At 45.8% G+C, this 27,870-nt stretch overlaps 1 protein-coding gene across 1 annotated transcript; it reads right to left on the minus strand.

Moving 5' to 3' along the window:
- Window positions 1–221: 221 nt before the first annotated feature.
- Window positions 222–27,856, minus strand: SUGP1 (SURP and G-patch domain containing 1). The gene is made up of 14 exons (XM_016132457.2): window positions 27,708–27,856; window positions 25,859–26,030; window positions 22,550–22,650; window positions 21,377–21,577; window positions 19,168–19,291; window positions 18,734–18,834; window positions 17,660–17,783; window positions 8,603–8,961; window positions 3,246–3,352; window positions 2,328–2,505; window positions 1,985–2,091; window positions 1,210–1,355; window positions 731–860; window positions 222–435 (listed from the first exon to the last, which is right to left on the minus strand). The coding sequence occupies exons 1-14, from the start codon at window positions 27,739–27,741 to the stop codon at window positions 409–411; spliced, it is 1,911 nt and encodes a 636-aa protein (XP_015987943.1). The 5' UTR covers window positions 27,742–27,856; the 3' UTR covers window positions 222–408.
- Window positions 27,857–27,870: the final 14 nt, after the last annotated feature.

The raw sequence follows: 27,870 nt of genomic DNA on the forward strand, positions 1-27,870 counted from the left end.
GCTGGGAGGAACCCCCATATATTCCCTGGCCAAGCTATGGCCAGGTCTCACTGGCTGGGCCTCTTCTCAACTCCAATCCATGCTATGCTAATGGGGAATGAAAACCCCATGGGCAAAGGGCCAGACGGTGCTCTGGGATTTCTCAGGCTCTGGGGAACCTTCACAATAGCACCCTGTCTTCAACTGCCTGGCCCAGCCCAACTGCTAAAGAACAGGAAGGGTTTCTGGAGATGGCAGGACCAGGCTCCCACAGTGGGCAAGCACTGGGACTTTAATACACACCACAACACCCGAGACAATAGGAAGGGCAGGCAGAAACGCAACATAACATTCTACCGTAACATTCTACAGTTCAAGAATGCTCAGTTGGTGGTCTGGAAAGTACGTTTGTGTGTTTCTGCACAATATTCAGTAGTAAGGCCGTCTGGGGTTGTTCTGTAGGAGATAAAAAGATAAAAGGGGATTAATGTTGAAGTCAGAAGGCAGTTCCTGCAACCTAGAACCTTCTAGGGGCAGCTGAGCTCACATCCTTGAGATGATAAGGCAGGCTATAGGGAGGAAGGAGGGGCTCAAATGCAGGTGGAATGGTGGAGGGGGTCGATGGTGAGACCTGGCCTAGCTGGAGTGGGGAAGGAGGGACTTCTGTCACCAGTGCTGCCACCCCACTACCATGGACTGCAAGGAACCAGTGGCCTAGCCAGAGCAATGTGGGGGATGGGGGTGCACGCACCAGGGGGTTGGGCCGGAAGCGGTAGGCCAACATCATCCTCTTGCGGAAAGCCTCGTACTCATCATCCTCCTTGGAGAGCTCAGCTGGCCGGTCAATGCCAAAGCCAGCGCCGTCCACTGTGGTAGTGCCTCTGCAGGGGATGACAGAGCAATGTGAACAGGGGAGCAGACTGGTGCCAGCACAAGAGGGTGTGTGGGGCCTGAGCTGGGGCAGGGAGGCCTCACCTACTGGCTTGGGCTCAGCAGCAGCAGCAGCTCTACATGGTGCCGTGGGGGTCATGCAGGCTGTGCTGGGCTGAGGAACATCTATGCAGGACATGGCCAGCACAGTAGGGAGAGGGAAGAGACTAAATTGGCCTAGTCGCCAGAGTTCACAGCCAAGCACCTGACTCCATCCCAGGGATAGGACTAGACCCAGGTCTTGGGCCTGCGTCTGTTTGGGATCCCCCATATCCACCCCGACTAGGGGGCTACACTCACTTGTTGACCGGGTTTTTGATGCCCTGGCCCTCCGAGCCTAGTCCGTCACCCTCCTTCCAGCCCATCTTCATCAGCATCTGGTAGCCGATGTTCTCCACAGTCAGCTTGAACTCCTTGTACTCAGAGTAGTCAGGCTCACGACCCTCCTGCAGGGCCAAGAGGTTGTCATCCCCCAGGGCCCAAAAAACAGCCCCCCTTCACTTCATTGGCCATTGGCTGGGACCACCTGTCTGTCTGCCTCCCCTGCCAGGTCAGACCAAGCTCCGCCTCCTCAGTGTCCCCAGGGCCACACTTAATGCTCCCTGGCAGCCAAGTCAAAGGCAAAGTGATGGTCACACAGGCCTCCTCGACGACGGGCAAGATTAATGTTCGTCAGCCAAAAAAAAAAAGGCTGTTTTGGGAGTGATTTGTTACACAGAGTGCAAAAAAGAAGCCATGGTCAACGAGGTGATGAGGCTTGTGCATATGTCTCTCCTTGTGCATAGGAAGAATGCCAAGCTCTCATTCTGAGGAGCCCAGTCCGTGTGGGCTTCTGCCTGAGAAACGCTTTGCCTGCACACAGCACCTTAACTGGCTCCACTGGAAGCAGAATTTCCTAAAACCCTGGGAAAATTTCTAAAGTGGGCAGCTGAGCTGTTGTTTGCAAATTCCCCACAAGGACAGTGTCCAGCACGAACAGATGCTTCCCTCAGAAGAGGGCCTGACTCCTATATATGAGGAGGCTGACTGCTAGACAGGCCCACAGTAGGGCTGATGGTTGGGAATGCCCTACTACCTTCAGGGCCTTGAAGGTCTCCATGAACTTCTCCAGCTCATCTGGCGGTAGGAAGTCTCCGATGAAATGCTTGCCCCGGCCCATCTTCGTTAGCTGCTCAGCCCACTCTGCCCAGACAGATGGGAAAGGTGAGAGGAGGGAAGGAGGAACAGCCTTAGGGGAGGCAGCCTTAAACCACTCCTTTTACTACTAAGGAAACTGAGGCACAAAAGGCCAAGTCTTGAGCCCAAGGCCTTACAGGCCAGCAGGTGAGTAGGGCTTCCTACACCACAGTGCTCTAAGGGTAAGGCCCCACCCAGACACTCCTCCCCAGCACCACCCCCGGCTTTGCTCCTCAGCGCACCCCGAGTCTTATCCATCTCCATGCGCCGCAGCTGGTGCTCCCAGGTGCCCAGCTCACTATCCACCTCCTCATCACTGTCATAGCCATGCTGGTGCTGCTGCAGAGCCTTCTCCCATAGCAGCTGCATGTCCTGCATCGCGCGCTTGTGCTGCATGATCATGTCATACATCTGCTGCATCTGTAGGTGGCACACACTCAGTGAGCAGGGCCTGTACCACATATGCATGGCAGGAGTGCCTGCCTCCCCTGTGTTTGGGGCTCCTTCCTTGAAGCAGGCCTGTGAACAGGGCTTAGAGCAAGTGCTCAACAAGGCACTGAGTCCTATGCTAGGACTTGCCCTGATTCCCTGTGCTGAAAAAGGAGGCCCCTCTCTTCCTCACACAGAGTTGGGCACCACCGCCATGGACTGAATGAGGACAGTGCAGGCTCCTGACCTCTGGGAGGGTCGAGGGTGATGTGACAGGGCAGCTACACTGGAGGAAGTGGCCACGGTGAGCCAACCCCAAGAACTGATGGGCCAGTGCCTCTAGAACCCCAGGGAAGCAGCAGAGAAGCTAAGCTGACCCTCACCCCAATACGCCCAATACCAGCTGAAGGGCCCTCACATAATTCAGGGTACTCGGTGCCAGCCAGGCCCATTCTGGACTGGATGCTGGAGGAAGCTAGAAAAAAACAAGTGGAAACTATCGAGTGGGAACAGTCCACAAGCACCATGTGGAGTAGCTATGGAGCACCCAGCACTGGGGGATGACAGGCCAGCGTGATGAGGCCTGAGTTCTGGGTGTTGGCATGCTGTTTGATGGGGGATCTGCCTGCCCAGGAACTTCTCTGCTGACCCTGTGACTACTGCAACATGAGGAGGAGTAGGGGGAGTCCACTGCCAGTTGTTGTGGAGCCTGCCTCGCCCCCTGCCCTTACCTCCTGCTGTTCCTTGAGCTGCTTCTTCTGGGCATCCGACAGCTCGGTGACACCCACTAGACCCACGGGCTTCCCCTTCTCATAGCCGAGCCCCTTGAGGTCCTGAACTGGAAACAAGATATAGGCCAGTCAGAGACAGACACATGGGCCTGGGCCTGGTCCTGTATGTGGTGTAGAGTCCATTTGTTGATGACACCTGAGGTACATGGAGCGCATAGCAGGGCCCTCATGTCAGGTTGGTTAGTATCCTACATCCTGGGACGACCACAAGAATCATGCCTTGCACCATCACGTGTACCCAGTTTGATCTGCATGTGCCCTCTCCAGGGAGGGCGGGTCCTACATCCCCATGTTGCAGATGCTGACACCATAACTCAGAGGTTAAGGGCCTCACTCAAGATCACATGGCTAATGGGTGACATTGTAAAGAATCTGCAGAGCCCAAGACATGAAAGCAAAGATGAGCATGTGTGTGCGCACACGCACACTCACACACACTGGCTCTTGGAAGCCCTGTGGCAGACAGATACCCCATGTAGATACACAAGGTTTGAAGTCTTGTATAAGACTCAGCCGAGTGGCTCTGTTAGCACCTTCTAGGAAGACAGCTGACTGTCCTCACAGCAACTGACATTTAATTTGGCATCAGATTTGGAGCTCGGCTAAAGCCGGCAGCACTGATCCATGTGAAGGTGCTATGACATACATCTGGGCGGTAGAAATGACCACAACCCTCAGGCGGTGGCTTCCTGGGGGAAAAGCCAACTAGAGGGGGTACAGAGGGTCCTCTGAGAGGGTGGAGAGAACTGAGTCCTCCAGCTCCTCAGGGCTAGGGTTTTGTTAGCAAGAACTACCTGCAGACACTCTGTGACCACAGGACTGCACCCTAATCCCTCCTCAAAGGTCTGCAGGGGCTCTGAAGGATGCAAGAGCCCTGTAAAGAGGGCGAGGGGGCCAAGGTCTGAGCATCCTGCCATGTGCCTGTATTGTGCCCACAGGCCCTCTTCACCACTGAGCAGGTGGTTGGGGGCTGCCCATGCTCCCCTGGTGATGGCATGGGCCAGTGGGACTTGAATGTGGACCGAGAGCATGGGAAGTCATCTTCACTAGCAGGAGCTGGGCTTGCATTTGTCAGAGCAGCACTCACATCTGAGCACCCTCCTGTGCAGCTGCCCACTCAGCAGCAATCCAGCCCCCAGCACCCTCGGCCCAGGTGGAGATGCTATCTAGAGTCCCAACAGTCCTAGGAATCTTTAATTAGTAGCTTTTCTCCTTGGGCCAGGGAGGCATGGTTTAAGAAAACACCCTCGGAGCAGGGCCAGCAGGTCAGCCATGTGACCTGGGTGAGCTGCCTTTCCTTGCAGACTATAAGGTGGGCGGAGGGTGTCAGACAGAGAGTACTAGACTGGCCTTTTTCAGTAACCCGTTATCACCTGCAGAATGTAAAGACAACAGACCTTTTCCCTACCCTCTGCAGGTTTGGCGATTCCTGAAACTGCTGTCAAGGAGGGGAAAGTTGGAGGTAGACCTGCCGGCAATTGTGCTTATCGTCGTGCATTTTCCTGGGCTATGACAAGACTGACTCCAAGTATCTTAAAGCTTAAGGGAGATAACATGATCCATCTACATGCTGTCTATAAGAGACTCACTTTAGATACAAAGGCACAAAGAGGTTGAAAGTGAAAGGATGGAAAAAGAAATTCCATGCTAACAGTAACCAAGACAGCTGGGATAGCTATCCTAGTATCAGACAAAATAGACTTTTCAGTCAAAAAATGTTACAAGAGACAAAGGATGTTATATATTGATAAAAAGTTTGATATAGAAATATAAAAGAAATACACACCTAACAACAGAGCCCCAAGATATATGAGGCAAAAATTGACAAAATTTAAGATATTCTACAATAATAATTGGAGACTTCAATACCTTTTTAATAATGGATAGGACATCTAGACAGAAGATCACTAAGGATATAGAGGACTGAACAACTCTATACATCATTGGACCTAACAGACACATAGAGAACATGCAACCAACAGCGGAAGACACTGTCTTTCGAGTGCACATGAAATAATCTCCAGGACAGATCATATATCAGCCTACGAAATAAGTTTTAATAAATTTTAAAAGACTGGAATCATACCAACTATCTTTTCTGATCACAATGGAACTAGAAATCAATAACTAAAAAAAAAAAAAATTCACATGTATGTGGAAATTAAATAGCACACTCAAAAACAAACAAACAAACAAAACAACACAACAGGTCAAAGAAGAAATCACAAGACAAATTAGAAAATATTTAGAGATGAATGAACACACAAGCATAACACACCAAAACTGGAATGTAGCAAAAGCAGTGCTAAGAAAGAAATTTATAGCTATTTAAATGTTCACATTAAAATGAAAACCGGTCTTCAATCAATAACCTAACTGTACACCTTAAGGAACTAGAAAAAGAAGAGCAAACTAAATCCATAGCTAGCAGAAGGAATTAAGGATTAGAGTGTAGATAAGGGAATAGGGAAGAGAAATACAAATAGAGAAAATCAACAAAACCAAAAGTTGGTTTTTTGAAAAGATCAACAAAATAGATAAATCTTTAGACAGATTGCCTAAGGAAAAAAAAAGAGAAATAATTACTAAAATTAGAAATAAAAGAGGGGATATTACCAATGATTTTACAGAAATAAAAAGGATTAAGAGTGGATTGTGTGTGCCAACAAACTGGATATTCTAAACAAAGTGAACAAACTCCTAAAAATGCACAAAACACCGAAACTAACCCAAGAACAGGAAACCTGAATAGACTTCTATTAAGGAGATTGAATTAGTAATCAAAAACCTCCCAACAAAGAAAAACCCACAAACAGATGGTGTCACTGATGAATGCTATCAAATATTTAAAAGATGAATGCCAATTCTTCCAAAAAATTAAAGAATATTTGCCAACTCATTTCATGAGGCCAGCATTACCCTGATACCAAAGACAAAAACACTACAAGAAAACCATGGACCAATATTCCTTATGAGTACAGATGCAAAAATCTGCAACAACAATAACAACAAAATAGTAAACCGAATTCAGCATGCATGTTAAAAAGATCACTCACCACAACCAAGTAGGATTTATCCCAGGAACGCAAGGATGGCTCAACATGCAAAAATCAATCAATATAATACTCCACATTAATAGAATGAAAGGAAAAAAACCCACATAATTTCAATTGATACAGAAAAAGCATTTAACAAAATCTAACAGCCTTTCATGATAAAAACACTCAATAAACTAGGAACAGAAGCATACTTCTTCGACATGATAAAGGCCATATACAAAAACACATCACATTAAATGTCATACTCATTGGTGAAAGACTGAAAGCTTTCCCCCTAAGATCAGAAACAAGGTAAGCATGCCTACTTTCACCACTTCTGTTCAACATAGCACTGCAAGTCTTAGCCAGAGCAATTAGGCAAGAAAAAGAAATAAGTCATTAAAATTATAAAAGAAGAAGTAAAACTGTCACCATTTGCAAATGACAAGATCTTACATGCAGAAAACTCTAAAGAATCTATAAAAAGACTGTTAGAGCTAATAAATAAATTCAGCAAAATTCAAAGATATATAAATCAACACACAAAAATCAGTTGTATTTCTATACATCAGCAACACATAATCCAAAAAGGAAATTAAAAAAAAAAAAAAAACAATTCCATTTAAAAATCATTGGAAAGAATAAACCACACAGGAATACATTTAAATAAAGAGGTGCAAGGCATGTACAACAAAAACTACAAAACATGTTGGAACCAATTAAAGACCTAGGTAAATGGAAAGCTATCCAGTGTTCACAGATTGAAAGATTTAAATATTGTTAACATGTCAGTACTATCCAGATCTACTGATTCAATGCAATCCCTCTCAAAATCCCCACAGTGTTTTTTTGCAGAAATGGAAAAGCCAATCTGAAAATCTGTTGAAAATTCAAGGGACCCTGAATAGCCAAAGCTAGAAAAAGAATGAAATTGGAAGACGAACACTCCTGATTTCAAAACTCACTGCAAAGGCAATGATCAAAACAGTGTGGTAGTGACATAAAGATAGACATACAAATCAGTATAATAGAATAGGGCCCAGAAATAAACCTTAAAATCTATGGTCAACTAATTTTGACAAGGGCGTCAAGACCATTTAATGGGGAAAGAACAGTCTCTTTAACAAATGGTGCTGGTACAAATAGATATCCTTAAGCAAAAGAATGAATTTGGACCCTTACCTTATGTCATACATAAAAATTAACTAAAAATGGATCAAAGACATAACTTAAGAGCTAAAACTATAAAACTTTTAGCAAAAAACATAGGGGCAAATCTTCATGACCTTGGATTTGACTATGGTTTCTTATCTATGACACCAAAATCACAGGCAATAAATGAAAAAAATAAATTGAACTGCATAAAATTTAAACTTTTGTGCATCAAATGACACCAAGAGGATGAAAAGACAACCCATAGAATGTGAAAAAATATTTGCAAATAATATATCTGAACAGGGGATAATATCCAAAATACATAAAGAATTTCTACAACTCAACAACAAAAAGACAACCAATTTAAATATGAGTAAAGGATTAAAATAGATGTTTCTCCAAACAAGCTATATAACTGACCAACGAGTACATGGAAAATGCTCAACACTATTAGTTATTAGGGAAATGCAAATTAAAACTATGTGATTCCAAACTTTACACCTGCTAGGATGGCTATAATGTGAAGATGCTGGAGGGGACATAAAATGATGGAGAGCAGTGGTCTCCAAACTTTTTGGTACCAGGGACTGGTGCTCCTATGAGAATCTAATGCCTAATGACCTGAGGTAGAGCTGAGGTGGTGATGCTAGTGCTGGGAAGCAGCTGCAAATACAGATGAAGCTTTGCTTGTTCATCCACCACTCACTTCCTGCTGTGTTCCTAATAGGACACAGATCTGTCTGTGGTCCAAGGTTTGGGTACCCCTGATGTAGAGAACAGAATGGTGGTTCCTTAAAAAGTTAAATGTAGAATCACCATATGACCCAGCAATCCATTCCTAGGTACCACATGAGAGAACTGAAATCAGGAATCCAAATAATACTTGTACACAATGTTCACAGCAGCACTAGTCACAATTGCCATAAGGTGGAAACAACCCAAGTGTCCATTGACAGATGAAGCAAAAACAAAGTATGGTCTATCCACCATTGGAATACTACTGAGCCATAATAAGTAAGGAAGTTCTGACACCTGCTATAACACAAATGAACCCTGAAAACATGATGCTTAGTTAAAGACACCAGACCTTCTGACAGAGCCCACCTGACAGAGGTGAAGGGGAGGCATCCACATCTCTCTGCACCAGTTCGGCGGGTGGGAGCTCCACCTTGTCCTCCTCGGGCCCCCATCGGCTCTTTCGCTTCCTCTTCACAGTGGCTGTGGTAGTCGGCTTCCCATGGGCAGCTGAAGAAGCCAGGGTGACAGTGGGCGAGGGGGCAGATGAGGCAGGGCAGGCGGCGGTGGGGGGAAGATGCCCTAAGGGGCTCTCAGGAGGGGGTCTGCCCTGGAGGCAGAGGTTGGGTGTCGAGTGAGTGCCCATGGGGCCCACCCTCGCTTTCCGGAACTCCTCCAGCTTCTGGCGGTAGTACTTGTACCCTTGGCTGCTGGGTTCATATAGAAAGCTGAAAAGGAGAATGGGGAGCATAACGTCAGCCAGGGCAGGAGCAGCGTGGACCTTGTATAGGCACCTCCAGGTCAGCCAGGGTCTCCTCTATGACCTCCAGTCTTGCCAGGTCTTAGTGGCTGCTGACTCTGATGGCCCAAACTTGAGAAACATGTGACACGCCACAGCTTGTCATAATGCTGAGGGCCATACCAAGCCCCCATCCCATCTTTATCTGGCATTTGTCACACTGTCATTGATCCTCCGCTTCTAAGGAAAAGGGGCGAACTCCCTCAGACCTGCCCCAGGCTCTGCAAAGCTTTTCCCCTGCTGTCCTAGATGAGCACCAGGGCCTCCAAACCAAGAAATCCTGAGATGTGAAAGAGACCTGGTGCCAGAAAGGGCAGGATTTATCCCATACTAGAAAGCTCAGCACATCTGTGCTTCTCTGATGCATCCATGAGAGATGTCAACAGCAAACAAAGCCAAATAAAGGCACTGAATAGCAGAATGGATGGGGACCTGGACTCCAACCAAGGGCAGAAACCTCCACTTCACTGGAAACCACAGATCCCCTCCGTCCCCCATGGGATGGTTCCCCCTTGCCTCCTGGAAAACTCAGAGCAGGCAGAGGCTGCAGTTCCTACTGTACCTGCCTAGCATCTCACAGTCTATGCATGTCTTGAGCCCATAGTTCGACCTCTGGGGTCCACATCAGAAGGAAGAGTCACAGCCTACCTCCACATAACGAAAACTGCACAGCATGGGTTACATGGCCCTCGACAAGAAGGGGCTAGACCTGCACTCACGACCTTGAAGGGACAGCCATGGCACAATGCTGTGCTACAAAGGCAACATGCAGGACCAAGGATGCCGTAATTCCTTTGTTTTAAAAGAGACAGCAGGAAGAAACTCCACAAACTGTTTCTATGTGTCTACATGAGAGTCAGGAGAGGGGTGGAAGGACTCCCTGCCCCACTAGCCCTGCTAATACTGGTACCTAGGGTGGGATGGAGGGACAAAGAGATGGCATCATCTTCTTTGTTCTCCTGGGTTATGGTTCATGTATGTACACCCTTCGGAAAACCCAGTAAGGAACACTTGTAAAAATTAAAACAAAGATCAAAAAAATCTTTAAGCCTTTAGCCAAGCTAACTAAGAAAAAAGAAGATACAAACAATGAATAATGGAAATGAAAGAGGAGATATACTACAGGTCCAACAGACATTCAAAGGATAATAAAGGATTATTATGAACAACTCTATGACCACAAATTTGATAACCCAGATGAAATGGTCCTATTCCTTCCAAAGACACAATCTGCCAACAAAACTCACAGAAGAAGAAACAACCGGAACAGACCTATTTCTAGTAAATAAGTTGAATCAGTAATTAACAACCTTCTAAAACATAAAGTACCATGCGCAGGAGTTCAGTGATTTCTACCAAACATTTAAGGAAAAAATTATACCAATTCTCTACAATCCCTTTCAGATGACAGAAGCAATGAGAATATTTCCTAACTCATTCAATTACCCTAACAGGAAACCTAGTCAAAGATAAGAAAACTACGGACTAACATCTCTCACAAATATAGATGCAAAAATCTTCAAGAAAATTTTGGCAAACCAAACCTGCCAATGTATGAAAAGAATTATACACCACGACCAAGTGGTACTTATTCCGATCATGCAAGGCTGGTCCAACATTTGAAAATCAAGTAATGTAATCCATCACATCATCAGGAGATTATGTGATCATATCAAAAGCTGCAGAAAAAGCATTTGATAAAATCCAACACCCATTCATGATAAAAACTCTCAGTAAACTAGGAAGAGAAGTGATTTCCTCTACTTGATAAAGAATATCTACAAAAACACCCTCACCTAACATACTGTGGAAGCTTTCCCACTAAGAACAGGAACAAGGCAAGAATATCCCAGCTCATCAATGCTTTTCAACATCTTACTGGAAGTCCTAGTAAATGCAAAAGAAAAGGAAACGGGCATGTTAACTGAGGAGGAAGAAATAAAACTGTCTTTGTTTGCAAATGACATGATTGTCAATGTAGGAAAAAACATGAAAGAACAGACAAAAAAACTCCTGGAACTAATAAACTACTATAGCAAGGTTGCAGAATATAAGATTAATATACAGAAGTTGATCCCTTTCCTATATACTAGTAATGAACAAGTGGAATTTGAAATTAAAAACACAATACCATTTCCATTAACATTCCATTCCATTCAAAAATACAAAATACTTAGGTATAACAATATATGTACAACATCTACATGAAGAAAACTACAAAACTTTGATGAATGAATTCATGAAGAACTACTTAAATGAAGAGATGTTCCATGTTCATGGATAGGAAGACACCATATTTTCAAGATGTCAGTTTTTCTCAACTTGATTTCTAGATTCAATGAAATTCCAATCAAAATCCTAGCAAGTTATTTTGTGGATAATGACAAAATGATTCTAAAGTTTATATAGAGAGACAAAAGACCCAGAATAGCCAACATAATACTGAAGAAGTACAAAGTTGGAAGACTGACACTATCTGACTTCAAGGCTTACTGTAAAGCTACAGTAATCAAGGTAGTGTGGTATTAAAGAAAGTAAAGAAAAACTTACCAACAGAACAAAATAAAGCACCTAAAAATAGACCCACATAAATGTAGTCAAGAGATTTTTCACAAAAAAGCAAAAGCAATACAATGAAGCAAAGACAGTCTTTTCAACAAATGATGCTGGAACTGAACATAATCATGCAAAAAAAATATGACACAGGCCTTGTACCCTTCACAAATATTAACTTAAAATTGACTACAGACATAAATGTAAAATGCAAAAATATAAAACTCAAAGAAGATAACCCAGGAGAAAACCTAGGCAACCCTGGGTATGGTAATGACTTTTTGGACACAACACCAAAGGCACAATCCAAGGAAGAGACTGATAAGCTGGACTTCATTAAAATTAAAAGCTTCTGTTCTGCAAAAGATAATGTCAAGAGAATAAGAACACAAGCCACAGACCAGGAGAAAATATTTGCAAAAGACGTATCTGATAAAGACTGTTATCCAAAGTATACAAAATACTCAAAACTCAATAAAAAAGCAAACTGCTCAATTTAAAAATGGACCAACGACTCGCAAGATGGTGTAGAAAGCAGAGGACCCCTCAGACGACCACACCAAAATTATAACAAAACTAGAGAGTGACCAGTACGTGGAGTTGTCTGAGATCTGGCTGAACAGAAGCCCTACAACCAGATCACCTCAAATAACAGGTCACCTCAAAATGATAGGAAAGGCGAAGACACGAAACAGCTCTGTCCCACAACTGTGTGTGGCGATCGAAAACTGGGAGGGCTATCTTGGCTGCAGAGCCACCTCCCCGACCTGAGGAGCAAGGGTTCCTGACCACATACTGGGCTCCCCAGCCCAGGGTTCCAGGGCTGGGAAGCGAAGTCGCCACAATCTCTGGATGCGAGAACCAGTGGAGGTTGCAGCTTAGTGAGATGGGCTGCGGGAAGTGAAGATATTCCTCTTTAAGGGCCCATGAATGGCCTCATTCACTGAGAGACTTGTTTGCTCTGAGTTCCAGCAGCAGGGACACATGGAGAGGCACTGAGCAGTCCGGCTTCAGGACAAAAGCTGGAGGGGCGGCTTGCTCCTGGACAGAGATCCAGGCAGAAGCCATTGTTCCTTTGTTGAGCACCCCCACACCCAGCCTGAATCCATCTAGGGGATTCTTTGAGACTCCACTTCTCCTAACCTATGGGCCTACACAGGTCACTTCCAGTGATTTATTTGATACAAACATGCTATCTTGGCTCCTGCTGCAAACTTTCATAAAATCTCTCAAAAGCTCACAAAACCCAAAGAACCAGCATCTGGCCTTGGCATGTCCCGTACCTCTTGCTGAGCAGCCCCAAGCCCCACACTAGTGGCAGCCAGCCTCAGTTTCTGACTTAGCCCTTCAAGGCACCTATAAACCCAGCATGAGTGGCTGCCATATGTGGATTGTTTGATGACTCTTACCAGGTGGCCTCAGAGACACACAGGCTGCAGATGAACTTGGCCTGCAACTGGACCCCTCCCAGGACTTCCACTGGGCCCCACAGCACATCTATTACATAAAGCCACTCAACTAAGACTGAGAGCCTTAGAAGCCCTACCTAATATATAGAAACAGACACAGGGAGGCAGCCAAATGGAGAGACAAAGAAATGTGTCCCACATGAAAGAACAAAACAAAGCTCCAGAAAAAGAATTCACCAAAATGGAGATAAGCAATATACCAGATTCAGAGTTTAAAATACTGGTTATAAGAATGTTCAAGGAACTTAGGGGAAGAGTAGATGAATTCAGTGAGAACTTTAACAGAAAGATAAAAACCATAAAAACGGAGATGGAAAACATAATATGGAACCAGTCAAAAATGAAGAACTTACTATCCAAAATGAAGAGTACGATAGAGGGAATCAACAGAGTGGATGAAACGGAGGATTGAATCAGCAACATAGAGGCTGGGGTGGCAGAGGACACCCAATCAGAATAGCAACAAGAAAAAGAATCCAAAACAACAAAGATAGTTTAAGAAGCCTATGGGACAACATTAAGCGTAACAACATTTGCATCATAGAGGTGCCAAAATAAGGAGAGAGCAAGAAAGGAACTGAAAATCTATCTGAAGAAATAATGACAGAAAACTTCCCTAACCTGATGAAGGAAATAAACATACAACCCCAGGAAGTTCAGAGTCCGAAAGAGGCTTATACCAAGACACGCATCATAATTAAAATGCCAAAGGCTGAATTCGAAGAGAGAACCAAAGAATTCAAAGCAGCAAGAGAAAATCAATCAGTTACATACAAGGGCATGCCCATAAAACTGTCAGCCAATTTCTCAACCGAAATTTTACAAGCCAGAAGGGCTTGGCACAAAATATTCAAATAAACACCCAGGACCTACAACCAAGATTACCCAGCAAAACTGTCATTTAGAATCGAAGAACAGATAAAGAGCTTCCCAGAGAAGAAAAAGCTAAAGGAGCTCATCACCACTGAGTCAGTGTTACAGGAAATGTTGGAGGGACTTCTCTATGAAGAAAAATATATGTATCAAAAGTTTAAATAAAGAATGGAAATAACTGCATATCTATCAACAAGTACTTCAAATGAAAAAAAATTAAATCTAAAGAACAAACCAAACCAAAAAAAAAAACAAACAAACAGAAACGAACTCACAGATACAGAGAACGTTTTGAGGGTTACCAGATGGGAGGGGAGTTGGGGGTGTCGGTGAAAAAGGCGGAAGGAATTAAGTACAAACTGGTAGTTACAAAATAGTCATATGGAGGTAGAAAGTATAGCATAAAGAATATAACCAATAATTCTGTAATAACTATGAATGGTGTCAGAAGAGCACTAGATTTATTGGAGTGATCACTTCTGAGTTATATAGAAGCCTAATCACTATGATGTGCATCCAAAACTAACATTGTATGCCAATTATAACTGAAAAAAATTATTATTGTTAAAGATATACCTATACGCATACATATATATACATATATATAAAATGGACCAATAACTCTAATGAACATACCTCACCACAAATTTGCAGTTGGCAAACAGGCATACGAAAAGATGCTCCACTTTATGTATAACCAAGGAAATATAAATTAAAACAACAAGGTACCACTAAAGACCTATTAAAATGGTTTAAATCCAGAACACTCACAACACCAAATACTGGTGAGGATATGGAACAGGAGGAACTCTCATGCATTGCTGGGGGAATGCACATGGGTACACCCACTTTGGAAGACAGTTTCATGGTTTCTCACAAAACTAAATGGTTTCTTATAAAACCACACAATCCAGCAATCATATTTCTTGCTATTTACCCTAAAAAGGTGAAAATATATGTCCCCACAAAATCCTGTCCATGGATGTTTATTATAGTAGCTTTCTTCATAACTGCCAAAACCTGGAAGCAATGAAGATGTCCTATAATAGGTGAATGGATAAACTCTGGTACATCCAGATAATGGAATATCTAGTGCTAAAAAGAAATGAGCTATCAAGCCGTAAAGAGACCTAGGAAAACTTAACTGCATATTACTAAGTGAAAAAAGCCAAGCTGAAAAGGCTACATACCATATGATTCCAATTATATGACATTCTGGAAAAGGAAAAACTACCAAGTTAGTAAAAAGATCAGTGGTGGTCTGGAGTTAGGGAAGAAGCTGGGATGAACAGTCGGAACACAGGATTTTAGATCGCTCCTCTGGATGGAGTGATTCTGTCCCTGGAATTAACCAAAATTACACCCTGGTGTCTTTCCTTCATCTTTTTTTTTTTTTTTTCAGTGCAGATTTATTTTAACTGAGTTGTGTTCTATTTTCCATACTCTGTGTGTTAAAAAATTTCTTAACCCACCAACATAAGGCTTTGCCATTAGAATATAGTGCAGTCTGGTAGGAAAGGCACCTCCACTGATCAACCTCCTTGTCTTGGTTTCCTTATTTACGAGAAGCCAGCATGCCAGATTGTTGTAAAGAACAGTTGGCTCACACAGGTGATGTGTTAGAGATGCAGTTATAGGAGTTTAGCCCACTGGGGCTAGACGTTTAATGTCACTAATTTTTCATGCTAAAGAGAATGCTGTATTTAACATTATTTCTGGAGACAGCATCTCAGAAGTGGGATGACTGGTCAAAGGAATGAGTGAATGTAGTTATTACAGACTGTTTTCCAAAACACACAACTTCCAGCATGTGCCTCGCTCATGTAGGGAATCAGAAGGGAAGGATGAGAGCAGCAGGAACAAGGGGTGGCTATTTGACCTGGGGGAGAGAGAAGTTGCCTTATAACAGACCCTGTGAAGACTGAACAGCCCTTGTGATATGAACTTGCATGTCCTGCCCAGGCCTGGATGCCCAGTTGCCTCCCAGTATAGTCCTCTCCAGTATATAGTGTGCCAAATGTGATCCCCCAGACCCTGCCACTGAGCATATACCAGTGATGTTCCCATGAGGGGCAACAGTCACATGGAGGGCCTGAAGCCACCTGCACTAACAGTATTTCTTAATCCCTGGGGAAAAGGCTGGGGTGCAGCTGCTGAGCTCTGGACCCTGTGACCAGGGAGAGCCACCTGGGATCATAGACTTGGACAGAATTCCATAATCTCACTCACTTTGCCTGAGATACAATTTAACGGTCAGCTTTATTCATGATGAGTGACAGTAAACTAAGTTTCTTTTTTAAATAAACTTACTTAGGTATATGAAAAAAAAAAGTGCAGTGACTTAGACTCTAAGCAAATACTGGTTTGCCTTTTCTAGAATGTCATATAATTGGAATCACAAAGTGGTCGCCAGTATCACAACTATTGGAGGAGATCCTGGGTCTCCTAAGCTCCAGACCCAAACACCCCGAGGGCCCCTCAACAAGACACCTAACACCTCAACCACCCTCCCTCACTCCCTCTGCCCTGACCCTCAACCTGGCATGTCTGACCTCTCTTGACAACTGTAGCCAGTGACCCTGGAAGTACAGTTGACCCCATCACTCCCTATCCAGACTCTCCTAAGTCTCTCAATAACCACCAACCTGAGCCTTCTGGGACCTGGCCCTGCCTGGCTCTGCAGCCCTTCTGCACTGTGCACCAGCTCTCGTCTTGCACCCCAGCCACACTGGCACAGTGCCCACCACCTCCACTGCTTCACTCATACGTGGTAGCCTCTATGGACACTCTTCCATGTTCTGAATCTAGCTCATGCTGGCTCATATGTGGGAAACACAATTGGCTGCCTATCCAGTATCTACTCCCCCTTCTTTTCTCCTGAGTCCCCAATGGCAATCTAAATTGACCAGCCCAGACGGTAGCTAGTCCTGCGCTTTTTGTTACGAGCACCATCACATCTCCTTACTGAGTGGAGACTTATGTTACTCATGCCCAAAAGTGTCCTTACTCCACCCTGAGTTCAGCTTTCACCTCACAAGCCTCTTGCTGATCCTGCCCTGTAGCAGCAACCACCCCACCCCCACCCCGTACCAGTCTTCCCTGGCAAAGAGCAGATGTTAATCCCCTCCAATGAATGGATGAATGGGTGAAGAGACCCAGCCCAATGGGCTGGGGTGTGACTTCACGGCTAGGGACAGCAGGAGGGCCAGGCTGCTTGTCTCACCCCTTCCATGGAATCTGTACACAGGCTAGGGATTCCCATTCCTCAGAGCCTGAGGTACCACATTCCTTGCTTTCCTGCTGTTGCCCTCATCATAAAAATGAGACCCTGGGAATCCACACAGTGAGCAACATAGTTCTGTGAGGCTCTGGTCCAGGGCCTGGCCTGCCCCCAGCCTGGAGCTGCTGTCTCTCTGTTACAAAGGGAGGCAGGCAAGTGCTAGAGATTTTCTCAATAAGGCACCCGGAAAAACACGAGACCCCAGAGTCCCTGCACACCTGCCTCAGAGATGATTCGGGGAACCAATGTGCACCTGGGGAATGCCTATGTGGTACTAAGATTGGACTCTGGGGCCAGAAACTCTTGAAGCTAAGTCCTGGCCCAGCCAGCTTCTTGCCATAGGACTCTAACCTGTCTTAGAACCATACCAAGCCCATTTCTTCAGCGGGGGACAGAAGAGGTGGAGCTGTGACCAGGGTGAGGGGTCACCTCCCTGGTGGTTCCCCCCTTACCTGAATGCCTGGTTCTCACGGTTGTTCTGGAGGGCAATGGTTTCCACCTCAGGACCCCCGTCTGCTATAAATCGGGCCAACTTTTCTGCAAGATTCTTGACTTCTTCGTCCTCTGGGGGTGAAACTTTAAGCAGGCTGTCAGTACTGAGCTCAACTCACCACACCCAACAGCCTAATTTCTGCTAAGAACCCCACGGACAACAAGAGGGGTTTATTTTAGGAACAATGCAAAGAAAAACAGGCAAATGGGAATCAGATTACTGCACTGGGACCAAACACCACAATTAATATTACAATATATCTCAAACCCCAACCCCCTGCCCTTTCCCACCCTGTAGGTCTCAGGGGTTTTAGGCACATGCTGGAACACAGGAGCAGAATGTGAGGGAAGGTCTTTGTCTGGGCTAAAGAGGAGATGAGAATCCCCACTTTAGTCTTTCTGCCGGGGACTGCCCAGCCAGGTTATATGGGGAGATGGGCCTGGCCTTTCTCTCCTGGGGAGGTCAGGTCAAAGGGATGCAGGTGACATTATGGACCAACCTCTGTGGCTCATGTCAGGCCTAAACATCAATTCCTACCAACCACCAGCACTTGGCTGGGATTTTCATTACAGCTGGAGACCATCTTGCATCTTTCACATCCCTTGATACTCATCCAACCGGGATTTTACCAACTGATTGTTTCTGTCGCCCAACCTCCTCAAGCCCCCTCTGCAAGTACCAGGCACTACATTTGTCTCCATTTACCCTCAGTGCTTGACATGTGGCAGGTGCTCATTAACACTTATTAAAATGATCATGAACCAGCAAGCAAGCATGCCTTCCCTCTGTCTCCTTTGCATGTACAGGGCTCAGCTCCTGGCCATGACCTTGCCCTTTGCCCTCGGACTTCCCCCCCACCTCTCATAGCACTGGTGGGAAGGGTGGTTCCAGTCACAGCTTGACCCTGGCTGCCTGGTAGGGCACAGACCTAGGTTGTCAATACCACCCCATGCTACCAGGAACCCTTATTCCATGTGGGGTGCAGTTTGTCCACACACCTCTCCAGAACCTCCCACCACCTCCACCCACTTACCTTTCTGAGAGACTGTCTGTGACTTCTGTGCTTCCTTTCTAATCTCAGCCACCTTCTTTCTGTAGTAGAGGAATTCCCTGCTATTCTTATCGTGCAAAAACCTAAAGAGGAGTTTTATAAAACAGAGAAGATAAGTGATAGGGCTGGGTGGATCTGTGCAGTTTCTGAAGATGTGTTATGCAAAAGCAAGCAAGCAAGCAAGCAAGCAGAAACACCTGATGGGACCCAAAACTAAGTCTCTGTGCCACAGTGGAGCCCCTTGCAATCTCTGGCATGAATTATAAAGTGCTAAGAACAGTGTATGGCCCATGCAAGCAAGCACCCAGCCCCGGCCAGTTTCAATCTCCACTAGAGTTCCACAAGAACATCTGGACGTACTACTGTGTGGCAAGAACATTATGTAGCAGTAGTCTTTCCCTCCCAAAAATACTTACGAAAATGCCGGGTTATCCTTGTAGTTCTCCATAGCTACTTTTTCTAACTCGGGGCCTCCTTCTGCCACAAAGCGGGCCAATTTCTCTATCACTTTCCGAGTCTCGACTCCCTCTGGGGGTGAAACTTTAAGGAGGCTGTCAGTACTGGGGTTCAACTCACACACCCCACAGTCAACAGGCACACTCTCTCTATGGACCACAAGGACAGAGGGGTGGGAGGAGAAGAGGGTGAAATGCAGGAGGTTGTCAGGCGTCCTGGGTCCATGCACAAAGCACTGTGACGAGGGGGGAGTTGGTCTAAACAGTCTTCACGAGACACACTGGGCGGGAGAGGAGTGTGTGAGCCTCCCAGAGGCTGAGCCGATCCCCAGGCTGGAAGGCAGACGTCAGAAAACATAGCCAGCCTCCCCTCTTTTTTTTTTTTTGAATGCTTAAGTCTTTTATTTACCAGTGTTCAGTATAATAAATTGGTTCCCTTACATCCTTCAAAGATGACAAATTCTTTTAAAATATCATTATAAACTCTGATTTAAACACATTATGTGGGTTTCAATCCATGGCAATTAATGTCATCACAGAGGCTCAAACGTCCCCTCTGTGGCTGGTGGAGCCTCTTCAAGCTGGCTCTTGAGGCCTTTGGACATAACCCCAAGCATCTCGATGGACTCCTCCTCGCTATCTGCTGGAACTGGGTGCTCCAGGATCATCTCATATACTTCCTGCCCAGACCCAGAGCCAGCCATTTCTCCAAGAAGTCCTGATTTCCGTGAGTGAGAAAGTTTTTCCAGTGCTTCTGCATGCTAGGGATGCTCACTGCAACAAGCTTAATCATTACCTCAGGGCCTTTTTAGTGAACGGAGCTATAAAAATACAGTTTGTATTTGTGTTAGTCTTCCCTTTGAACCACATGGAACTTGCTTTTGTATTTTTTGTTGGCCTGTTTCTGAGGTCATCTGTCAGCCACTATACAGCCGTGTCCCTTTAATAAAAACTCTCGGGAGAAAGTAACTGCTGTCAGTCAGTGCCTGAGAACACTTACTCCTCTTGGCAATGGGACTAGACACTGAACCTGTGGCCAGTCTTACTCTCCTTGCTGCATAGGCTGCCAGGAAGCTGGGACAGGGGTGGGGTGGGGGGGTATACATGTAACCCAAGGACCCTCAAGAAGTCCCAGGGACATCTTTGTGTCCAACTTTCCCCCTATCCTCACCCTACTCCTGCGTTCCTGACAATGACCCTGACTTGGTCACTGTTAATAAGCACAGGTGCTTTTCTGAGGCCTCATCAACAGGAGGCCTTAATAGGGCCTTCAGATATACACTGCCCCTCGTAAAGCAGCAGTTCTTAGCAGGTACTGTTGGAACTGCTGAGGCACCTCTCTGAGGAAATGTCACCTTTTCTGACTCCAATCTAATGCTCCATGGTTTGAGGTTAGCCACTGATCTACTCAGATTCATGGCCTGGTACCCTCATCCGGAGCAAGGGGTCTAGAGGCTATCACGGCAGACCATATAGTCACTTCAGTCTGTCCTCACTGTCACGGCAACATAACTGTGCTAGCCAAACTGGGCAGAGATGGCCCAGGACTCCACATGGCTCAGATGGCACTGAGGCCCCATTCTGAATGTGGACAAGGTTGAATGCACTAGGATGATTACCACTACCTCCTCCACCACGCAGCCCAGATAGGCTTACCCAAGTAGCTGTCCTTTCCTGGGTGGGAGAGTGAACTCTCCAACCTATAGGCTTTTACCCCCAGCCTAAACTGGCAGGGTTAGGTAACCGCATCAAGAAGTGGACCTCTGGGCCTCAGAGGGCTTGGAGGGTATGCATCCAGGCTGGGGAGCCAGGGAAGGTCCTCTTCTCGTGTTGGGAGGAGGCGCAAGCAAATGCTCCCTGAGGATGCCCCTGCCCTGGCTAGAGACCAGCCCTCAGAGTGGATGACAGGTCCCAAGGCTCCCAGGATGAAGCCCGCATTCTTACAACCCCTATATGCTCCCTTCTCAGCCCCTCCCCACACCCTTCCTCCCCTTACCCCCATTCCAAAGGACCCCTCCCTGGCCTTCGGCTCAGCCCGGAGGCCTGGCAGCGCCCCTAACCATAGTCCCAAGCACCCCATACTCCTGGCTGCGGTCTCCCCACTGACCGTGGGTCCGCCTACGGAGCTGGAGAGAATGATGGAAGGAGGACAGCAGCTCCCGCACCTTACCTTTGATCTCCAGCCATTGCTCGTAGTCCTCTTCCTCATCCTCATCAGGAGACTGGAAGACACTCGGGCGGCTGGCCAGGGGCAGCTGCTTGGCATGCATGTAGTTCTTCACCTGGCCCAGTGGGCTGCTGATGAGGGGGGGCCTCTTCCCAGCACGGGGGAGCACTCGAGGCGGGGCACTGGGCACACTGGGAGGGGTATCTTGGAGGGAAGGAAGAATACCTGTGCTCCAGCTCTGCAGTGCACCTTTCTGTCCTACCGCCTAACCCAGGTACCATCAGTCGCTGGGGGCTGGATCCTCAGCTTCCAGCACAGAGCCTGGCGGGTGGTGGGTACTCAGAGAGAACGCCACCCTCATTTAACAGATGAAAGCATTAAGGCTCAAAGAGACTTTTTGTGGTCACCCAGGGCAGCAGCTCTGGTATGAGGCACCCCTAATGCCTGCACTGACAAGCAAGGGACACACCAGCTCTTCCAGATAAGACCTGAATCCCACACCCACTTTACAACCATTCCCTCTGTCAGTAGCAAGCCCGAATAGACATATTATGGGCTTTTAAAACACAAACCCTGTGATGAAAGGCTCATCCAGCCTGTCTTCCTAATCTGTGGGTAAATTTGGCCTTGGGTTAACTTTATTTTTAGCTGTTCTCTAGGAAATCTGACAAAAGTCAAAGGTCAGCTATTTCACTAGCACCTTTCTTACAGTGAAAATGAACTCTGTTACATAACAGTTGGAGTTATGGGTGGGCTCCCCGAGGGCAATGATTCTCACACCTGGCATGTCCCATGGGCTCCTGTGGTCCAGGAAGCTCCCCACCTATGAAAGGAAGTCCCATTTCTCACACCTGAGCTGCCATTCTAACCCAAGCCTCGGTCCCACAGGCCTTGGGCCTGCTTAGTCCTGGCCTCCATGTCCCTGGACCAAAACCTGAGTTGTCTCCACTCCTACAGGGGCATCCTTGAGGATGGGGGGTGGGGTTTGCACTCTTGCCCTGGGCATTTAGTGTGGGAGTGAGTGGAATGAGGATGCTCAATGAATTTGGGATGAGAGGAATAAGTCTGAGGCTGGACCTGCCATTTCTGAGAAGCCAGGGACTCCCAGGGGAGAGAGCAAGCAGTGTGAGCATGAATCCGAGCAGGAAGAGGTGGCACAGGGGAGACTGCACTCACCTGTGCTAGTCTGCGCCTTTTGCAACTTCAGAAACTGCTGCAAGAAGCTGCCATCGTTGGCAAACTTGTTGGAAACGGAAGAGTTGTGTGCGTTGGCAATTCTAGACCCATGACAGAAGACAGAAAGGATGAGCCTTGAGCAGAGGGGCCGAGCATGCCTCAATTGTCTTGGCCCCACACCCACCCAAATTCTCACCTGCTGGGACCCCAAACCAGCCTCCAGAGCAACCTTCACAGTAGTAAGGTGGGAGAAATCTTGTTCTAGTCAAAGCAATGCTACATATACTGATGTCAACTCTACCCAAATATTGACCTTCTAGGTCCAAACAGCCTCCTCTCTTCCTGCACAATACTTATCTGACCTGTTGTTAACTAATTATCTGGGCTGTTACTGGCTCCCAAGTGTGTCTTCCCAGCTAAACTTTACGAGTTCTCCCAAACAGGGCATATGTGTGTCTGTACCATGTATGACTATAGCTCCAAGTACTGGGTCAGCCAGTACGTCTGTGGGGATCATACATACACAGGAAAACACCGAAAGTGATCTCTTGGCTGAAGAACCATGGGACAATTATGTATTTTTATTGTTTTCATTTTCTCTCTCTTTGCAAACGGTATATTTTATTCAAAATTTTTAAAAAATCTATTTCTAACATATCAGCACAAAAGCCAACCCAGGGGCCTGAACGTTTAATTCAAATTCATCTTTCCCTTTGATAAAAGAGGCTCATTATGAGCAAATGGGAATGTTGAAAAACAGAAATATAGAAAGCAAAGGAAAAAACCCAAGTCTTCCCACCTCACATTAGCTACTATTAACACCTTGGTGTATTTCTTTGATTTGCCCCTAAATTAAAAATAGAAGGAAATAAGACTGTAATCATAGAATATGTCCCATGTCTTCCATTTTCTATTACAATGTTCCATTCTGCTCCAACCTTGAGAATTCTTTGTACAATTGCTTCTTAAGGCTGAGTAATAATTCATGATACAGACATACCCAATAGCTGATAAAAAGCTCAGGGAGCCAAAAGGTCTAGGCTTTTTCCCTTAAAATTAAGTTTTGTCCTACTAGAAATCTGTTCTAATAAACTAAAATGAAAACAACCTAAGTAATCAACAAGAGACACTGGCTAAATAAATTATGGTACATTCACAGGGCAGATGGAGCAGCCCTGAAGAGTTAAAATTTTAGAGATAAAGTAATCAAGTGCAAATGAAAAACAAAAAGGCATGATATAAACAATATCTACAGTATAGTCTTACTTGCATCAAAATATAATTGAATTAAAAATTGTTAGAAAAACCTATCAAAATGCAACTAGCACTTATCTTCTGGTTGCAAGATTATGACTGATTTTGGTTTTCCTCATTTTCCTCTCCTCTATTACCCAGATTTTATAACATGTTTATAAATTACCTTTAAAAAAATAAGCAGTAAAAAAATCATTTTTTTTTTAAATAGTTGGTAGAAATTATTTTATACGAAAGAGAAGATTCTGCTGATAATCAGCCTTGGCATTAAACAAGCAGAGCCTTCTGGTGATCCTGGCATGTCCTTTCACTTTGCGCATCTCCCAGGGAAGGGAAAAAAGATGCAAACAATGAAAGCCAAAAAAAGACCTCAGGGCAGCTGTTAGCCAGCCAGCAATGAATCCCACTTGAAAACCACTTGAAACAAACGGTGGGGGTATCACAGAGCTATTAAAAAGGCTGGCTCTTGATGAACAGATAAAAAGTGGCCCATCCACAGTGGAATATTATTCGGCCATAAAAAAAAATAATGAAGTCCTCACACATGCTATAACATGATGAACCTTGAAAGCATTATGTCCAGTGAAAGAAGTCAGACACAAAGGCTATGTCATACATCATATGGAATATCTAGAATAGGTAAATCAATAGAGAAAGAAGTAGATTAGTGGTTGCCAGGGGCTGGGGGAAGGGGAAATGGGGGAATAACAGCTAATGGGTATGAGGATTCTTTTGGGGGTGATAAAAATGTTCTGGAATTTAAATAGTGATAGTTGCATGATGCTGTGAGTACACTAAAAATCACTAAGTTGTCAATTTTATGGCATGTAAATTATATCTCACTAGGAATAAATAAAACTAAAAATTATGATCATTAAAGAGTTATAATGTAGGGAAAAGCTTTTCTTTCAAAAAGTGGATGTAGGGGGAAACAGCACACAAAACTGATCACGACTTCACGAAACAAGGCAAAGATGTGGGAAGGGAATGTCATCAAAATGGTTGTCTTGAGACAACTTGAATGTTTCCTATTTCTTCAGCAAGAAATTTTAAATGTCAGTGTTCTATGCTTTTACAACTTACTTGCATACCTACCTGTACCATGCACCCACCCACTTTATGTTCCTTTTCAGCTACCTGATCCTGGTGCTGGGATCCAGCAGCCTCCAGGAGACCTTCTTGAAAGCGATCCTATAGGCCTTTCCTATCTTGGTAAAAGTCCTTCCATAACTCCAGGGGCCCACCTACTGACAGATCACTCAACAGCCAGTCCCCACTTCCTGGGCGCCCTGGAGGTGCCAGGCCCTGGGTTGCAACAGGAATAAGATCTAAATCTTGCCCCCAAGGAGAAGCCATAGACTCTCGGAATAGGTGGGAGCTGGAACAAAACTTGGTGGAGGGTTACCATGATCCACACTTCAGACCACACAGGAAGGGGCTGCCTCTGACTGTCAATGACTAGCCTGAAATTCATAAATCTCAGCCTCCCCGCTCAAAACTCATGGGTGCCTGCAGTGTTTTTCAGGACAGGCTGGAGGAAACCCTGCCTGAGCTACAGCCCCTTTGGCACAGCAGCTCAGGCTGCCTGACACATTGGGGCTCTCTCCCCTCCCTGCCCTCAGTGGGCCAGGCCTTTCTCTACTTCCTCAATGGACTGGCTTTGCCCAAGCCTTTAGAATGCACAGCCTATTCTGTGGCCCTACAGTGGCAACACACTGCTTCATGTTACCCACTAGCATCTCTGGGGTTAAAATTGGCACCCTCTTTGCCAGTATTGTGAGCCCCACAAGAGCAGAGACAGAGTCTGGATTTCTCCTCTGCACTACATCCCTAGCTTATCAGCAGTAAATAAGTGTCAAGTCAAGGATATAGCAGATCATCCCACACACCCCTAGTTTCTGTCCTGCCACACTAAGCTTCCTGAAAGAGAACACCTGTGTCACTCCTTGCACCATCAGGGTGTAGCCAGATGCAGATACAATGTAACTACTCTCGGAAGCAAAATCTCTGCTGGTGACCCTCTAAGACTCTAATCCAGCCACAAAAGGCACTTACTCGCCAGGATGTGGGGGCTGAGGGCTGGACACCTGATTCTGCTTGGCTTTCTGCTCCATTCTGGCTTCAATTTCACGTTTCTTCTGAGCAATGAGCTCTTCCTGGTGAAGGATATTCATGTTCATTTTTCCAGACTTGGGAGGAGCAACCCCAAACCACCGGTTAGCCTTTCCTGGGGAGGATAAAGAAGCACATCAGAAATCACCTTTGGTTAACAAACATGCCCGCCAGCTGCTGCCTGCAGCAACTGACATTAAAATTGACATTCATACATCCATTCATTCATTTATTCAGCAAACATTTACTGAACTATGTACCAGGTGCTGTTATTAGGTGCTAAACAAGAGAAATAGGGCCTCTACCCATATGGGACTCACCTCTGGCTAAAGAGACAACGGACTTGTAACAAAAAAAGTACTTGCAAAATTGTGATAAGAACTCTCTGGTAGAAACAAACAAACAAAAAAAAGGTGAGGAAAAATAATAGAGAAGGATCTATAGCTAGGGCAGCCAAAAAATAACCATTAGAAGAGGGGGCATTTAAGCCAAAACTAGAAAGATAAAAAACTAGCCTCTTGAAAAGCCACACAGACAGTGATCTGGGCAGTATAAGGAGCAGATGCAAAAGGTCGGAAGAAGACTTAATGCATCTAAAGACAGTAAAGGTCCAGTGTGACCAGAGCAAATGGTTCCAGGAATGGTGGTGCAAGAAAGCAAGTCTGGGTTTTACTTTAAGATTTTGGGGAAGTGACAGGGGAGTATTAAGCCAATAAGATCCAATAGGTATTTTTATTTTATTTTTATTTTTGTTTTTAAAATCATTCAGGCTACTGATTAGAGAGTGCATAGGCAGCAAGGAGACCCACAAGGGGGACTATCCGGCTTCACACAAAAGATAGTGTCTTCAGACACAGACGGTAGCATTGATGATGAACACACTTCCAAGTTTCCCGATGGGACTCGGAATAAAATCTAAATTCTGAAAGTCAGTTTCCAAGGCCTCTCTCCATTTCCACTTCATCCTTGACATTCTGCAAAATGGCAAGCCTATCCCACCCCAAGGCCTTGCCACTCCTTCTCTATATGGAAAGCTCTGCCTCCCAGGCCTCCTCATCTCAAATGTTTTCTGCTCAAAAAGGCCATCCATGACCACTCAACATCAGCAGCCTCCACACACATTCTCTCACATCATAGCTCTCTCTGCAAATATTTTCTCTTGGTACACTGTCTCACATCCTAATAGAAAGTAACCTTGATAAAGGCAGGACACTGTGTTAGTTATCATTGCATCTCAGCGCCCAGCACAGCGCCCGGCACATATAGAGTATTTGCTGAATGGGTAAATGCATCCCAGCCTTGCGGGGCTACAGCTGGGAGAGAGAAAAGGGCAAAACTGTGGTAGAGTGGGGGGCTCAAAAGACCCAGGAATGTGTATATCCAGAAGTATCAGAGAGCAGTTCGGAAAGCACCTTTCCCATAAAGCGGTACACAGGCCAGACGGTAGCTGCTACGAAAACAAGAGCACAAGACACCCCAAGGTTGCCGCTGTTTCGGGCAACGGAGCCTGGAGGAGCCCTGAAGGCAGTTATTTCTGAAAGCATAGACCCGGGTGGCAGCCTTTGCAGAGAGCCAGGCGCCCTCAGCAAACCAGGCCCGGGGAGCGGGTGGCGAGCAGCAACTGGGTCTGGGGTCTTGGGAGACCGGGGACATGCAGAATTCGCCGCTTCGGGCTGCCCCAAGGTTGAGGTGAGGGGCCGGCGGGTTGGGGCAGGCCCGACCAGAGCGCGAAGCGGCGACGCGAAACCCCAAAGATTCAGGCAGGCGCTTGAGAGGAGGTGGGAGCTGTTACCTGCAACATCCCGGTTGTCCATCTTGAGACTCATCCAATCCCACAATGCTCCAGCGCCACCTGAGGGGGCTTGTTATAGTGCGCATGGCCTAATGGGAGATGTAGTCTACATCAGCCAGCCACGCCCTGCCGCTACGGGGATGCCTGGAGTCTTCCTCGTTGG

This window comes from Rousettus aegyptiacus, unplaced genomic scaffold (assembly GCF_014176215.1).
Source record: "Rousettus aegyptiacus isolate mRouAeg1 unplaced genomic scaffold, mRouAeg1.p scaffold_m13_p_16, whole genome shotgun sequence".
NCBI lineage: Eukaryota > Metazoa > Chordata > Mammalia > Chiroptera > Pteropodidae > Rousettus > Rousettus aegyptiacus.